This window comes from Lampetra planeri, chromosome 25, assembly GCF_965212315.1.
Source record: "Lampetra planeri chromosome 25, kcLamPlan1.2.h2, whole genome shotgun sequence".
Lineage (NCBI taxonomy): Eukaryota > Metazoa > Chordata > Hyperoartia > Petromyzontiformes > Petromyzontidae > Lampetra > Lampetra planeri.
Window position 1 is genome coordinate 4,091,486 of NC_136131.1, and position 18,152 is coordinate 4,109,637.

Here is an 18,152-nt window from a genome sequence, read left to right on the forward strand (position 1 = left end):
GGAAAAACCGGAGGACCCGTAGAAAAATCGACGCGACCGCGGGGAGAGAGAGTGACACAAAAACTCCAAATATACAACAAGCGTCAGGGTCGGGATCAAACCCACAACCTCCTACTCTTAGTTCTTTCGGTAAAGTCACGTAGGTAAAAAATGAAATGAAAATTAATAAAGAAATAAAATCACGACGTTTCGGAGGCAACACAAGTTTATTATTAATTTTTTTTATTAATTTTAATTTAATGTTTTACCTACGTGACTTTACGGAAAGAACTAAGAGTATGAATCCTTGCAGTCACGAAAGCTTCAAATTTACCACAACCTCCTGTATACCAAGTGAGGTAGTTAACATCTCGCCACTCTACAACATTTTTGTAGAGAGTTAAAGAGTCTGGTGTGGTTCAATTTGGCACTGGGAATTGGAGGTTATGCTTATCTCGCACTGTTGAATAACGGACGACATATCTTAATTACCAAACAATATTGCATCTGTAACAGATATTTAATTTTTTCCTCCACACAATGGCACAGAGTGACTGTCCTTGACATCTGTCATTACGAGGTGATATTACTGTTATGCAACTCACCTTTCATTTTGTGCTTTCTGTCTATGTTGCAATGGCAGGTCTGTTCGCCAGTTTCGTTTTCAGCGGTGCTTAGTGGTATTTTATTAATAACCAGTGAATGAATGAATGCCCTTCACCAGGTGGGCCAGTATTTTGAAAACATCATCTCGATTTTATCATTCCGAATGCAAATCTCAACAGCCAAATGTCATCTCAACTTTCCGTTGTCCTTCTCCTGATGCCATTACTTTTGAAAAAAATAGATGTTCTGTCGTGTGCTTGGGTTTTCTCCAGTCCCTGCAGATTTCTCCCACTTGCAAAAACATAATCTTTAAAGGAATTGGCCAAACAACCGACGCCTGTATATTTGGCGTTTGCCTGTTCTCCCCGTGGTCGTGTGGATTTTTCTCCTGGTCCTCCGGGATTTCCCTCCACATTTAGAAACATGCATTTAGAGTATTTGGCTGTTCTCAATTTCCAAGTGATAAGCTACTTTGTAGAGCTATCATTTGTGGCCAGGTTGTTTCTGAAAAAAAATCTGTATAGCTCAGTAGTTTTCGTTTTCAGGATCATTCTGTACAAGTCTTTCAGACTCAATGACACTTTCCAAAAAAATGTTTCACAACTGAATATTGCATTCATATGGGGCATGTAGAATTCGCATTGAAGGCTCAACTTGTTATTTTGCATGAAAGCCGTTTGGTTTATGAGCAGGAGGACCACGACTGGAGAAACGAGCTGTCCAACTTTGCTCACGTTACGCTATACATACCAATGCAGATCAAATGGTGAATGACGTCACGGGTAAATGAACGAATACGTATCAGCAAGATACATTGTAGTAATTGATGGGAGACACACATCCATGTATGTTGCGTCTGTGTATGTATGCATTCATGGATGTAAGAAAATAAACACATACATGAGAAAAATACGAATATCGCTTGGACCTCCCTTCAGTCGACTTAGTGTGTGAGTAATACCTGGTGAGGTGCGTGCAAAAATCAGCTTGGCTGGGTGCGGTACGGAACCAGCCACACTATCCTCCCTCCTCTGCTCTGCTGATCTTTAGCAGGTGCCCTGGCGGTGTAGGGTTATTAAGGTGCGTTTATACGAGAGCATAATGTGTGCACAATAGCACAAAGGAAATGCCGTCTGACCTGGAGCACGCGGAAATGGAGTGATCTGCATTGGCTACAGGGTTGCCGATGATGCCGATTCCATGCATCCCACGTGGAAGAATCTGCAGCGACAACACAAGAACGAGGCGGTAAGTGACAAGGTGCAGAGGAATCACGGCTGGGCGAGCGGGTGTGCGGGCGAGCGGGTGAGTGGGTGAGCGGGCGAGTGGGCGAACGGGTGAGTGGTTGAGCAAGCGGGCGGGTGTGCTGGCCAGCGGGTGAGTGGGTGAGCGGGTGTGTGGGCGAGCAGGCGAGTGGGCGAGCGGGTGAGTGGGCGAGTGGGCGAGCGGGTGAGTGGGTGAGCAAGCGAGCGGGTGTGCTGGCCAGCGGGTAAGTGGGTGAGCGGGTGAGTGGGTGAGCGGGTGAGCGGGTGTGTGGGCGAGTGGGTGTGCTGGCGAGTGGGTGAGCGGGTGAGCAAGCGAGCGGGTGTGCTGGCCAGCGGGTGAGTGGGTGAGCGGGTGAGCAGCTGTGCGGCCGAGTGGGTGTGCTGGCGAGCGGGTGAGTGGGCGAGCGTGTGTGCGAGCGATCGGGCGAGTGGGCGAGCGTGCATACGGCGTGAGCTCAACGCTTGCGGGACATTGAGATGGCCGGGCAGCTCAGAGGGCTTATATCCCAAGTCGGCACTTTAAAAAATGCACCACACAAGATCCTGGGTTTTGAATATCGGATGGCCACCGGTATAAACCCGTTTTTCATGAGCCCTTATGTTTGTTACTCACGGCGAATAATTGAGAGAATACGATTTTTCTACGAGTTCCGTGCATTTTAGCCACAAATCACTGTCAAATCAGTTCAAATCAGTGTCAAATCAGTTCAAATGAGCTTTGTGGGGTGCTCTCATCCATTTGTGCTCCTAGGCCAGTGGTGGACATGCCACATTCCTGTGACGAGGACGAGTCATTCCACAGGACAACCAATGTAGACTTTTCCGAAAGTTGTACACATTTTTATACGTACATAAGGATGATAGGTCTAATTATGCCTTGACCAGGGTTTTCATTATCAACCTTCCGATTATCAGCTGTGGTATGACCACAATACCATCTAACCAGATCACCTTTAAGATCTGACTTCACGCGTAATACACACAACACACATTTACATATATACATTTTTTATTGCATGGGGTTTTCCCGACGGAATAATTTGCCAAATGTTGCCACATACCGCAGCGTCTGTGAGAATGTCGAGTGAGTTATTATAACGATAGTCGGTACACAAACAAGGGAATGACACTACATTACTATACACTTCATAGCTCTGTTTGTTTCACCTATTGATATATACTTTAGCGATCTAGACCACTTAATCTGCCATCTAGCGGTTGTTCTTAGGAAAGGCTCTCTGAAGAGACAACCATCTATAAACTACAATTTGTTTTATTTTACCAAGTAAGGCCCCACTGAACTACGTAGCTCTTTTACAGAAGCTACCTGGCCACAGATGATAGCTCGACGAAGTCGCTTATCACGTGGACATTTACAGCAGCCAAGTAACTCTAAACGCGTGATGTTGATTCTAAATGTGGAGGGGAAAATCCGGCGCGCCCGGAGCGAAATCAACGCGACCACTGGGGAGAGAAAAATGCAAAATCCAAATACGCAGCAGGCGTCAGGGGACAGGATCGAACCCACGACCTCCTGTATACCAGGCGAGGTAGTTAACATCTCATCGCCGTTTAACCATCTTCCAGCGTCGTTTCGCAACACAACGTGATATCATACTGACCGATCGGAGGGACATGCTACGAAAAAAAATCCCTCGACTCTAATAGCTCAACTGGGACTCAGTATTAGGTTATTTTAAAAATTAAATATACAGCACTGAAGCCTGTTCGACACAACATTGCACGGAAAGCTCGTGGAAATTAACGTTTCCGTTTGCAAAGAGGTATCAATGACGAAGACCCTGTTTTTTCCCCTAAAACGGGTGACGCTTTATTGTACAATGCTACAAAGTGCATTTGCATGCACTGCGGGTATAAATGTGCACATTTCAAAGCGTTAACCGATGAAATCTTCGTAAAAAGATTTGATTATTTGAACCACAAACAGAATTTCATTTGAACGTGACTGGATACACGACTAACTCGTAGTTCATTTGTGACTGTTCTGTTTTGATATTTTTAGACATCTACGATTTAAGAACGCACAAACAAAGATAAAAGTGACTACGTAAGGATTCCCTTTAATCTGCCGAACAACAATGATTATATACGTTTAGTGGAAAGGCCTATCGTGCGTACTCGCTGTAATCTGAGTCTATTTTTAATTGTTGGTGTAAAGGAACCCTTATTTATAGACCTATAATGAACAAAGAGAGAATCGTGGCACAGATACATTGGCTAATTGAGCTGCAAAGGAAAGGTCTGTCTGTGTGTGTGATATATGTGGTGGGGAACGGTAGTGTAGTGGTTAGCAACGCTACGAACCCAGCAATCTTGAGATTGATTCCCGCTCACGACTAATAACAGTGGCGAATATCTGAATCTGGTCCTGGGCCTCCCCCAAGGTAAACTCAGCCTTAAACTGAGTACCTGTTATGGCATGTAAACGTCAGGACGGGGGAGACAAAGGCGGCCGGGTGTGGTGCTGGCCACCCACCACCTCGTGTGCCGTGCCGCCCTTCTTAGGTGATCGCGAACAGCATTTGCCACTACAGTCTGTTCAAGGCAGTACGGGGGATCTTTGTCTTTGCATATCTATATGTGTGGACGACCACTGCAACTTTGTCAAGGCGTCTCCGTGTTGGGTGGCGCTCATCTCTTGCGGCTGCTGCGTTGGTTATCGCGGCCGCGCTGGATAAGCCCTCTGTCGGGTTGTCCGATTATACCGCAAATTCAGTTCCAGAAGAAAGGCTGTGAAGCGAAACGTCGAACATCGTGCCTGTGAACGAGGACGCATCGTCGAACTGTTGTAGTTGCCCGTAAGAGATGAACACTATCCAATCATGGAAATTCCACATTACTATGGCATTCCCATTGCAGTGGACTTGTCTATCCATGACGGTAACCCAAGAAGCAGAGTATGCATTTGATTAAGTGAATGTCCACTGAATAACATTTTAGCATCACCTTAATTCTGGATTTAATTAAACTGTGATGGTGGGGCTGCATGACGTGAATTGTGGTGTAAGAAGGTATTATGCAAGATTTGATATCTGGTAATCAAATCCTATTGGGTACTTTTTGGATAATGGTAACAGACGAGGAGATGACAACATATATAAAAACGTGAGAATACAAACGCGACAGTTGAAATGAAACAAGAAAATAACTGCTTGTAATTTATCTGTGGCCCCGAACTGATGATGGAATTTCCACGTTCCCACGGCAGGATTATTCTTTGTTTCTCCGAACCTCATTCATTGTTAACGTTCTGCGAAATGGGCTAAGATGATACCCGGGCAGGATTTGAAGTTACAACCTTCTAATTTCGAGTGACGGGGGCAATGCCGTCAGAACACCGCCCCGGGGCGGCAATTCTTATTCAAAATAATCCTCAAACTGGCCCAAATCAGGCACGGCACACCGACGACATTCGATGCCAACGGTGCCTTTCCCGCGGTTTAGATAATTCGACATCTCCGTCCGCCGTGCACACGCTGCGGCAACGGGGGATCCGCTTCCCCCAATATTCATTTTGGTGAAATTCCACGCTGGGCGCGAGCATCGTCTCGGCACGTTGGCGCGACGGCCCAAGGAGCGTTCACCTGCGCGGGGCGATCCGTGTGCTTATTAAGCCGTGCACAGCAGAGGGTCGCCCCACCGGCTTTTAAAGGAGACAATTCGCCGCATTTGACTCGGAGCTACGCACAATCGGGCATTGGGCTATTTAAAGAGCGCGGTGGGGGGGGGGGAATGGGGGGGGGAGCAGCGGTTTTGGTCCAGGCGTGTGAATCTGTTTGGCTGTGCGGGGATATAAAAAAAAAACTTCTGCTAAAAATGAATAAAGTAGGGTAACCCCCCCCCCCCCCCCCCTCAGTAATCATCGCTTTAGCCACGTGCTGTGATTGCTCCCTTTAAACGGACCGCCAGCGCGCCGTGGCGTGAGCCGTTGGAGGGCACTTGGGCCCCCCTTCTTCCTCTTGCCCGCCACCCCCCCCCCCCCCGTTCTAATTCTGAGCAAACTCTCGCGCTGAGAAAGCAATTATACCCTCGCGGGCGGAATGGCATAAAACACAATTACCGGTGGCGTTACAGAGATTGGCGCGTATGGAATAATGATGGATATTTAATAGTCCCAGACGGACATTGCTATTTTATATATATATACGTACATCTCGAGCGAGTTCATGAAGCGTTTGACTCGAAGAGGCGACAATTGCAGGGACTGGTTTTTTTATTTTCTTTCGGCAACGTCAAAGCCACGCGGCAACGCGCAAGCGCGGCGCGACACGGACTGTGTGGAAGTTGAGCCGTCAAGAGATGCGTCTCTCTTGCTCAAGTGCGATAGAGATGGCAGAGGTCGCAAACGGGTTTTGATTCCTTACCCGTACCCGGCCGCACCAGGGTCGCAAATGGGTACCCATACCCAGCTGGGCACGGGTACCCGTTCCCTACCAGTACCCTACCCGAAATGAGTGACAAACGGTGACTCACCAGTGACTCACGGCCTACCCGTACCCGTACCCGGCCGCACCAGGGTCGCAAACGGCTACCCGGCTACCCGTACCCGGCCGGGTACGGGTAGCCGGGTATCGGGTAGGGTACGGATATCGGGTACCCGGTTGCGACCTCTGAGAGATGGGCAGTGGCCCGTGCCTTTTGTGGACACACTGAGCCAAAAACGAGTGGGAAATTACACATTCCAATGGCCGGGACCAGTCCTCCCCAGAGGAAATTGCCACCGCGATGCCTGCTTTATTGACCCTCAGGGGATGATGGGGACGATTCAACCCTTGACTGGGATGCGAGCTCGCGACTTTTACGAGCGTATGGCCAGGCAAGTTGCTACAGCGGCGATGATGACCTGTGAATACCGCGTGCGTGCGTAAGATTAACATCGTGCACGTTGTAGTAATGCCACATTTAATGATCGCGATGTGGCTGTTTTAAATCGTATTGTGTAACGATGTGAATATACTTAATGTTGGGCTAATAAACATGATTGTAAAAAAATCACACCACTAATGTTCTATTCATACATTGCAAGATTTGCAATAAGGGTTGTAAAAAGTGCAATTACACCAATGCCAAACAGAGGGTTCTTAAAAAAAAAAATCATGCAGTGGTGGCGCGGTGCGTGTGTACACTTACAGTGATGTATCTGCATACACTTTTGGACCATGTGCTCATGAGCCACGGTCTTACTATATAATAATTATTATTATTATAATAGAGCCTATTGGATAACGTTAAGGCATGACAATACTGTAGAAGCACATTGCAAATGTATGCTGCGTGTGTACATATATAACATGGTAATTAACAGGAAGGATGTGTATTCATTTACACGTCAGGTTCGCGGGTTTGAGACCAACAATAGAACACACAATCGCTTGCGCGTTTTATTTTCACGAATTATTTGGCTATGCTGCTGCCGCCACTTTCGCAGTGGTGCAGCAAGCACAATCAACACGCAAACTCAACCCGCCCGTCAGCAACACTGCCTCAGGGCCATTGCCCGAAACGTCGCCAATCATACATGGTTCATTTCTCTGAAGGCAGTGTTGTTGAGGAGCGTGTTGGGTTGTATTACGTATTTATTTTCACTGTGGCACAAGCGTCGATATTAACACACTCAGTAAAATGCATCATTACAATGGAGAGCACTTTTGAAGAAAAAAACGCCTACATTATAGAGTTATCACGACATTATGTTTTATCACTGTATTTTGTTATCGGTGCATTTAACATAGCTAGTTTGTGCTTGTTTTCTTTTACTGGAGAGGATGTCACTAAGGAATGAAGTGCATTAGACCAGAATGGTAAAACACATTTTTTAAATATTTAAATAGTCGAAAAGCCACCGAGATAAAAATCTTACCTTTCTCCCACTTCCCCAAAAAAGTGGATGTCGTGAGTTTGAGATTCACATTTTACTCAGCGATGGCTATTACGCGGAATAGGAATGTACACTAGATCGTATCCACTCACATTCATTACGGCTGTGGTCCCCGTGTTTGATCAAACTAAACGGTTCAGTTTCTTGTTTAAACGCGTTCGTGTGCAGAACTTCGCGTATGCTCTCTTTAATAAGAGGCTCCGTATAATGCACTCGGCACCATTACATTTGTAAATATTTACAAGAACACAGCATTACGAATAAGGGACACGGTTGGCGCTCATTACTGTGGCTATATTATACTCGGCTTATAACCAAAACAATGACAATTTGTAGAAAGAAAATAAGAATGTTTGTTCGCTCATGTTGAGTACAGGCATCACGATTACGATTCCACAGTGATCATGTTCAAAATCTTCTCCCACTCAACAAATTGCAAGCAGTAATTTTATTTGCACGCATTAAAAATGTGTTTTTTTTTATTTAATTGCAAGATTTCATTCCGTACCAGTATCATACGCGAACATGAACAGATGTTAACAGATAGAACGCACCTACGATTAGCGTGGTTGCCTATGTACGGTACGAAAGAAGTCCAATATAAATACATACGACGCGTTATGAGACAATGTCAAGAAAAACTTCACTGCCCGCCGTGATTTCATCGCATGGTTGCCATTATTAGATCGATGGCATTTACGGGCAGGTAACAGTCATTCCTTGTTTCTTCCCGAAATTAACGCCTCTTTCGTATGTTTTGCCCGTAACCTCTGATTCATTGCTAGTGCAATCTCAATTCAGAATGATTACGAAACAGCAAAGCAATTGCATCAAATTTAAGTGTCCGTATTACCACCCACATTAAACACTTTCGTCACAATCATTGACAAGCAAACGCACCGCGTTCCACGCAACTACCACTGTCATGATAAAAAAAAAACACAGCACGGGCACACATCCATTGAGAGCAACGAAAGGTTCCTTGAAAAAAAACTCACGTGCAAGTGCTTGACTTTCAGAAGTTTTTACGCAACTCAACGTCGGTCTGAATGAAGACGCACAGAGAAGAACACGACTGTCTGCTTGTTTTCTGCTCTATCTTGACGTTCGATTTATTTTTCTTCCAAACTCCACTCCTGGCTGCAGTGGATTGAAGGCGTTGTCACATTCGAGTCAGCTGCCGTTGTTCAAACTCGCAGCCGTTTAATTCATACTGCATAGAGGCCAGTTGTTAACGCTATCCCTCCCCTTCCCTCCCTCTCTCCTCCACTCTCTCTCTCTTACCACTGTGTCTCCACTGAGTTCTGCTGGCAGAGAAACCGGCTGCTTAAAAACCTCACTGCAGATATCGATGTTCCCCCCCCTCCTCTCTCCTCTCTTTCCCCGTCTCGCTGAGCTCACGAAACTCGCACGGTGGCTTGGGCAGTCCCGCGGGCTAAAGGCTGCTGCTGCTGCTGCTGCGGGCCGGCTCGCTTGCCCCGGGTCACTCTCTCCCCTTCGTCCAGTCCGTGAGACCCGCACGGGCGTTTGCTACCTCGCGTGTGAAGGGAACCCGGGTGCTGCTGCCTTGCACGGCCACCTGCGAATCCGTCGCTATTATTGAAGCCCGGAGCGGCAGCCCGCGACTCGCGCAATGGCAAAAGGAGCGCGCTCCTCGCGAGAATGACAGGCAGCGCTGGAGGTTGGGGGTGGTGGTGGTGGTGTTGTGGGATAGCAGTGGGGGTGGGCTCTGGCTTTGGATTGGGATGGGGGGGGGGTGCATGGCTGGAGACACGGGGTGGTGGTGGCGATGTGGGTGGGAGGGTGGCTGGCTGCGCTGGGGGAAGGATGAGGGAGGGCTGACTTGCGTGTTGGGTTGGTGCCGGGGTGTGATCGCAGCCGCCGCACGACTTATCGCGTTGAGCCGCGCGCCGAGTTGGGAGTGTTAACGTGCTCTGCTAATGTCCTCCGTGTAACGGTTTGCAGTGCATATATATGTGGCGTCCGTTCTTCCCCTGTGAACGGCGACGCAACGCAGCGTGTGTACCGAATGTGTAAATGCGCGTACAATGCGGCGTGGTGGACTACAAGCCCCTGAGTCGTGTACAATGCCACGTTTCTCAATTCTGATGGTGGCCCTGAACTAGTGCTGGAAATTCCACATTTCCATCCTGCCCAATTCATATTTTTCACTATTTGATACGAATTTTAGCTCCCCCCCCACTCCATTTAAGAGAACCGAAGTTCTCTCCATTTGATATTTCAATAAAACATTTCACATCTAAGTTAAGCACGGTCAGTACATGGACAATAATAACATGAAGACATTCTGACTGGGAGTGTCTCATGCCAATTCCAATGATGTTCTAGAAGGGGCCAGAAAGCTCAGCTGTGGCACAAATATAGTCCAAAACCAATGATTTTGAATATGGGCCCCCAAAAGGCATGGCCTCAAGGATACATGGTTCCACTCAAAGGGCAGGATCAGCCAAACGTTTTAAATAGTTTGGAGTCTTGTGATGAATCCCCCCCCCCGGTTAGCCCCCCCCCACCCTCTCGCCCTCCCCAGCGCAGTACTATTATACTTAAGCTGATAGAAGCTGACAAAGATCCACGCTGCTACTGGATTCATACTTTGAGATTGGGATTCATGAGTCGCACAGAGTTTGTTCGAATGCACAAGACACCAACCCATCCGTTGGCATACGTGGTGGCCAATTGACGACAGTCCAGCAAGTAGGTCGAGGTTTTTTTTGACGAGTGTCTATTGCCTTGTGTGCATGGGCTTTCTCTACGTACTGTTTTGCTCCAATGCACAACAGACTCATTCAGGGATTGTCCAATAGTCTGAATGTAGGACTCCACTAAAATAAATACATTGTTGGGTTTTATTTTAGCATCTATAGTTTGTTATTGTATACAATATGCATCTGCTCATATTACGGTGCGAAGGGAATTCAACATACATACAAATTTTCTTAGGTTTTTTCGGTAAAAAACCTAAGAAGATGATTCCTTGCAGTCACGAAAGCTTCAAATCTAGAATACATACAAATATTTGAATTAAACGAATTCACTATGTGCTACAATATACGTCCTCAGCATGCAATCCACTTTTGGACCTTATACAAGATAAAGGTGCAGCCCTGCATTTCCCTGCTCACTGCCACTGCTGGCAGAAGGGTCTCCACTAAAAAAAGTCCCTCTACGGAGGGCAGTTTGGCCTGCACCTCCACAATGGCCACACATCCTGCGAGATGTGGCAGTACCCGCACTTTACCACACCTAACTGTGCTGTTTCCGTTTTTTTAAAAATATATTCTGGGTGGACAGAGCCGGCGTTGGCAGGCAGCGTGCGTGGAGAGATTCAAGAAACTTGCGCCGTCGCCTCTTCGCCGCCTGCGCGGGGAGATCCGCTCCAAAAAACCGGCGACCTCCGCTAACCGTTGCACCGCGTCCGCGTCCCAAGGAGCGCACGCACGTTAAGTGTACGAGCCGGAGTATCCGTTAGCGGGGAGCAGACATTTGGGAGTCCTAGCCAATTAACCTTATTAGCCCCACGCTGTGCGAATATCCATTGTCCATAATGCAGGACCACTGTGTTCATTTTCACTGTTGACCTACATATTTGGACATGCGGGCTGGGGTAATCACAATGTGCGTAATAATAATACGTTACAGCCTGTGACTACCACCATTAGGGACATGTTCTTCATTAAATGCTCTGTAATATTAGTAACGTTATTCAATAAACATATACATCACGGTAATTGGTAATGGTAACATTACATTGTGTTATCGCTCCTTAAACACTGTCCCCCATGCCAAACGTGATTGCATCTGTATACAGCATGCTGCAATGGGAATAAAGCACTGCGTGTCAACAGCTTGCGATGGTGCGGTTACACAGTGCTCATCGTCTGTTAACAGCCCTGCTCCAATCGTGGTAAAATCCACATTCGTATGACGGGGGTGAGTCCATCCATTGCATGATCATTGTTTAATTACCAAATACAGAAACACGCAACACTGTACTATGCTATTGCTATATCAATATGGAATGGTGCACTCTAATATCCTATCAATGAATCATTTGTATGCAAACTAATTTATCTCAATGAGAGCTCACTTTTATTTTTTCACAATTATTTAGGGTTTATAGACTTTTATACAGTATATATTGATCGATATCCTTTATTTCAAAAGCAGTTGTCCTTTGTAATAGACTGGCCTCCGACAAGAGGAATGTGGAATTTCCATCACGGGGACACAGGGCTGCCAATGCAGATGAACATTGCCACATAAATCATCTGGGTACGTAGACACGTATGGCCTTGCATCAAATCGTGTATTCACTTAAATTGCGACCAGTGATTTTGAGCGTCTATCAAGGAAAGTAGGGACTGCGTATAAATGAATAATGATCATTGACAACCGCAGGTAATGTTCACATATCTGCGATGACAATCGCAGTTGCCGATGTGTGTGAATGACGCCCCGTTGTCTTAACAGTCACAGTCACGGGATGGCAAATCTTTAATTTGATTAGATGAACCAACTTCTGCTGAAATTACACATCGGCACCGTCAAAGGAAGTCAACTGACAATCTGCGAAATCGACAGCATCAGGCATACTCGAGTATGGATATCTATAAATAAGTGAGGCAGTGAGCAATAAGGGTGGCTTGCAGTAATTACTCCGAGGTAAGTAAGCAAATCTCTCTCGCTCCGTCCATCCGCCCATCCATAAATCAATGCGTCTACCCACACGCGCACGCCTATAGCCATCATCCAAGCGCGTCTCGGATTCGCCCGCTTTATATATAAATGACGAGCGCGCCCCTTCATCTGCAGATAAGACGGTGTGATCGTTAATGCTGAGTTCTGTTAGTAAGCTGAGACGACAATGTGACGAGCGCAAGGGGTTGACATTTCTGCCGGTCATCAACTGCGGCGCATTCACGACTTAAATAAAGAAAAGGACAGGTTACGTTGACGAATCGATGTTGATGCTGTAAAACATTTTTTGTTTAAAGAAAAATTCTACTCGGGTGCGTTTGGATAATTCCTTTTGCAACCGATGGCATCTGGCGACGATATTCACAGTCACGTCTTGAGGGTTATCCCCCTCGTTTGTGTGGGCATTCTCCGGTTACTTAGATTGCCCCCGGCATGTACGCACACGTACGTACATACAAGCAAATATATCATCATAAGAACTATCCAAACACTCCAGAAGCTACATATTTAAATATCTATCTTCCGTTTCGCTAAACCTTTACGTAGTTAATTACCGAAATACATTACTCCAGCATCGTTTGCATTTAATGTTGTCATTGTTTAACAATGGAAGTTTAGGTGAATGGTGGGTTACTAAAGCTGATTAACTCCGTTAAACCATTCAGGCAGCCTGATAGCTAAGAGTGCTGGTCAGCAATGTTCTCCACCGAATCAGATTCAGAGCGTCTCTGTGAGAACAACTGAAAGGCGCGGGGGACCGAAGAAAAGTGGGAAGGCAGCACCCGGTGTCGTGAATTGCCCAAGTTCTGCCGTCCTCGACACATCAAGTTGTTACGGACCGATTCATGCATCTCGATACCCTTAGGAAGGGAGTTTCGCAACCCTTGCTGCATCCACAGTGCTGGATTACAGGCCGCGTGATTAGCCCCCACAGTCCCTGACCTTATGACCGTGATTCCAGCAAACAGCACCGACCAACCAGTTCCTGTAGCCTGCAGCTGGTTTCTGTAGGGAATTATCGAAGCGTGCCGTACGATACTACATGGCAATTAAAGAACTTGAGGTAGTCTAGTAGATACGTTTAACACGGTGGCTTTCGCGACCAATATTCATAACGGAGGGGCTTTTATTTGGGATACTTCGCATAAATATAAATGTTTCATTAAACCCGCCACCACCCGCGGGTTTAACGACACGTTTATATTTACGCGATCTAACTAAAAAAAAAACTCTATTATGGAGCGCAGTAGATAGTTCGGGCTGAAAACAACCTCATGAGACAAAGTCAATGGAATAAAACTACACAATGAACCCGGCCAGGATCCCACAGCTGACGGTGTGACACAGATGTGAAAGGGAATATAAGTAGGGGGAGACAAACACAAACTGGGTGGAGAGATGCAGGCACTCATGAGAGATCTAGAAAAACAGAGGGACTGAGCTCGAGCGAAGCATTCGTACTGGGCCCGGCAAAGGGAACCACGGGTGGACATTCACACGGCTCCATTGCCGCTTAATAATCTGGCGAAAGGGGATGAAAGATGACGCCGACGGTGATGCGCATGCCAGGTGGCCGGGTGGCTCGGGTCACGATGCAGATCTGGCACTGGTGAGACCTTGGAGTTGATGGCCTCTGCCGTGACCACCTGCTCCACGAAGCCATCACGTTAAGTTCCCGCTCCGCACTAAACCTGGCGAAGTTAAACGCGTCGGTTTTGCCTGCTGTGGAAGGAAGATATATCTCTATAGCAGGGCAGGGTGTGGGTAAGGAGTTCCTTGGAGAGATTTCAGAAGTAACTATTTCATTTACTATTTTATTTGACCAGGTAAGGCCCACTGAGCTATGTTGGACTTTTACAGAAGCCATCTGGGCACAAATGAAAGCCGAACGAAGTGGCTTATCATGTAAAAATGTACTGTGGCCAAACACTCTAAACGCATGGTTCTAAATGTGGAGGGAAAAACCGGAAAACCTGGAGAAAAATCCACGCAACCATGGGAAGAACATGCAAATTACAAATATACAGGCTGTCAGAGTTGGGATCAAACCCACGACCTCCTGTATACCAGGCGAGGTAGTTAACATATCGTGACCATGAAGATGTTCTGTAACATGTCCCTCTAAGTACCGAACTCATAAGCGGGCAATCTGTCATCTTCACAAATCCGTATTTCCACATACAAGATAAAAGCACTTCTTGCACAACAAACCAGCCGCACGGCCTTCTGGGAGTGCATTTTATCAGTATTGATTCAATCAAGGCTGACTGCTCGGAAGAAGCAGTATGTCGAAACCGGTCGATAGCTTGCTTGTCTTGAACCAACGCTGCTGAAATTACGCAGGCCCTGAAATTACGTTCAAACTAGTACAAAGTTTCCTTGTTTGCTTATCTTGAATCAATACTGCGGACACAAATCATTATTTTGAGTACTCTGACACGGGGCACATGAACACGTAAAAAAATCACTCCGTGAGTACAGTAGTTTAGAATGAAATTAATCTAGTTAGTGTTAGTTGGTGAACAATTATGCCCCCTAAAAAGGGTTCCACCGCCCATCACGCACATTCCAGAGATAATTGTCTACATTTATCTCATCATGGTATACCCATGTACCAAAGAATTTAATAAGCAACCATTTCAAGACATTAGTTCACAGCATCAGAGCTTTAACACTTAGCGTCATCAAGAGTCTCCGTGGGCCCTGCAAATAAGAAACGATGTGCCCATTGCACAAACGAGTGTGGGGTGGTACTACACTTCAAGGGTACCGCTTTGGTGTCGCACGCAGAGGCCAGTATCCCTGTTGTAAATGTATGTTGACTTCCCACATCTCTACATGAGAGACGATGGGGCTGAGCGACTCTCTGGCTACAACGTGAACTCGCAACCGCCCTCCGACTCTGAGAGGAGCACTGTGACGCAGCATAATTGCGGGCAGATGTGATGCAAGTCACGAGGGTGACAAATCGGGGCTTTAGCTGAGTGAATTGAGAAAATCCTCCGAGCGCATTTTTACAAAGCGCTTGGCGTGCTCACATCTTCAGACACGGCGTGCACCGCATTGAGCATTGCCGCGCGGCACCGTGACACCTTCGAGCAAACATTCGCGGGCGGGCAGATGTGGATTTCGAACTTGGTCTCGCGAATGAATGCGCGATGACTTAACGTTCGGCGTGCCGCATTATTGGCTCAACGCAACAATCGCCGGTCCTAAAAACGTCCGCTCTCCTCGCCCAATGTCCACGTTGATCACGTGAGTCACGGCGGTGATCGGTCGACGGTCGTGCTTACCGTTCGTAAATGAATTAGCGGCCCCCCACGAGGCGCGCTCTCTGTTCTTGGGCACGGTTTGGTAACGCTCATGCGGCCGGATGCCTCGAGCAGCAGAGCGTGCGTGAGTTAAATTCCTAGTCGGAAATGATTCAGCGCATCTTCCTGCGCTGGGGTGGCTACAATGAGTATAGCTTTGTGGGGGAAATCAACAGAGGTTGTCTCCTGGATAGGCGTGCTCCTACCACGTGAATATACTATTTTAATTTTACCAGGTATCTTGAAACTAAATGTGGAGGGAAAAGCTATGCGACCACTGGTAGAGAGACATGCAAACTCCAAATATACAGGCGTCGATGTGGTGGATCAATCCCAAGATCTCCTGTAAAGCAGGCGCGAGGGAGTTAACATCTTTCCACTGGCTCAAAACTTTGAAGAGGAGATGAGCACCGCTCATTTGAGCAGAAAAATGACTCCTTCGCTTTGATTTCGTTTTACATGCACCAGCCAAATGGCACTTGCGATTCGAATACTCCAGGCAAGGATGTGAGTTCAAATCCTGGACGGGTGGGGGTGGGGGGACAGCTTATCCCATCATCCCACCACGGTCTAAAAATAAATACCACGTTGCAGGAAACCGACAGTTGTTTATCCGATGGATAAACCGATCCCCACCAAAGCAATGTGGAATTCGTACAACCGGCTTAGAGCCGCCGATGGATACACACGGTCGGGGAGAAACTGTGGCTCTGAACGTCGCTTTAGATTCAGCAGCCGGTTTCAATTCAGTGCTAGCGCCATCGTCCCATGAAAGTTACATATTATAATGTGCGATGGCAGAGGAACCCGATTCGAATTTTCCATTGGGGACCCTACCAAACCTTAAGCCTGCTTCTACGGAGTGCGTTGAACCCAACAGACGACAACGCATGCGCAGGTTATGAAGTCCATATTCGCAATGTCAATAGGTGGCAGTATTCCCATTGACTCTTGCAAAAAGCAAAATGCATCGGTTTGTATTCATGAAATATACAATTTTGCGTGTAAAAAAAAATGGATTTCAAACATCAGGGGAACTCCACAACACTGCTCGCTGTGCAATCTTTTTTTTAACAACTCTCAGCCCCGCAAGAGGCCCCCAATAGCATCACCACCATCACCATCTGCAGCGTGACCGTTATCAGCCGACATGAACAGCATCAGGAGACGCAACATACAACGACGGCCTCCTGCCTTCCTCTCCCTTCGCTCGCGTCGACAGCCCCCCTCCGTTCATATAGACACAGCAGCAGCTGAAGCCAATTACCCCTTGGGTAATGAATGCCCTCTCCCACCAATGAGGTGAGCAATTGTTATTGTTATTGCATCATCGCCGCAGAGCCCGATTGGATAAGAGTCAATCCCCCCACAAGGCTGTGGAGCTCACACGAGCCCTGGGCCGCCTTTGTCTTCTCTGACAGAACCAGCGGCATTGGGCCGGCCAGCGCTCATTGTCACAGTGACTCCCACCTGCCACACTGTGGTGGTCTCAGACTTTAATGGAAATGCATGGTGTGTGGACCTCGCTTTTCAACATTGTTTACTGGAGTTTGGGACGAACCTTAGTTTGTGGCACTGCATTTCAAAAGGATGCTTGAGTGGGGTCAACGCAGACCATCATCGCCCCGATCGTCAATAAATTATAAGGGATTACATCTTGAATCATTGCCTCACTTGATGCAGCTAATTCGGCTGTGTCGGTCCCACCTGATGACGGAGACTTGTGTTGCCTCCGAAACGTCGTGATTTTTGTTTTATTTTATTTTATTTTCATTAATTTTGATGTTTTACCTACGTGACTTTACCGAAAAAAAACCTAAGAATATGAATAAGTACCGATCGGTTGTTCTATGCGAAGCCTGGCCATTGCCACCGAAATACACAATCTCCATCTCTGGCTCTGGCCCTGAGCCTCACCCACGCGCAGAAATGACCGCCGCCCGAAACTCATTTTAGGAACGTGGCTAACATGCAAATGCTCTCCCTCTTCCCTCCCCTCGCCACTCCACTCCTCCCCATCCCTCCCCTGCCCTTTCGTGACCCCCATGTGCCCTCTGCTCTGGTCACCAATTCTTCGGCCCTGGCACGGCCCTGCCATCTAAATCACTCACGCCTTGAGCTAAGGCGCCCTATAAATATAAAATAGTGTAGGATAAGCGAGCCTCCTCACGAGACAATGCCTGTTGACTAGCTACAGTAGTGGTACTCATTTAATTCAGCCCACTGGGATCATGCCCGTGGTGCAACGGTTCGCCAGGCAGCTGGCCTGTAATCCAGCACTGTGGGTGCAGCACGGGTTGGCGGATCGCACGCACGTGGTGAAACTCCCTTTCTGTGGGTGTTGAGGAGGTGCCATATCGTGTCTCGCCAGGA

At 47.2% G+C, this 18,152-nt stretch overlaps 1 protein-coding gene across 4 annotated transcripts in view; it reads right to left on the bottom strand.

Annotated features, from left to right (window-relative positions):
* The window catches only part of LOC144727255 (estrogen-related receptor gamma-like), a 402,552-nt gene that overhangs the window by 233,925 nt on the left and 150,475 nt on the right, over positions 1–18,152 (bottom strand). For all 4 annotated transcript variants that reach the window (XM_078605948.1, XM_078605949.1, XM_078605947.1 and 1 more), the window contains one exon: positions 1,724–1,806. In XM_078605948.1, the coding sequence (XP_078462074.1) occupies positions 1,724–1,791 (68 nt within the window). In that variant the 5' untranslated portion in view covers positions 1,792–1,806. The remainder of the gene's footprint in view (positions 1–1,723; positions 1,807–18,152) is intronic.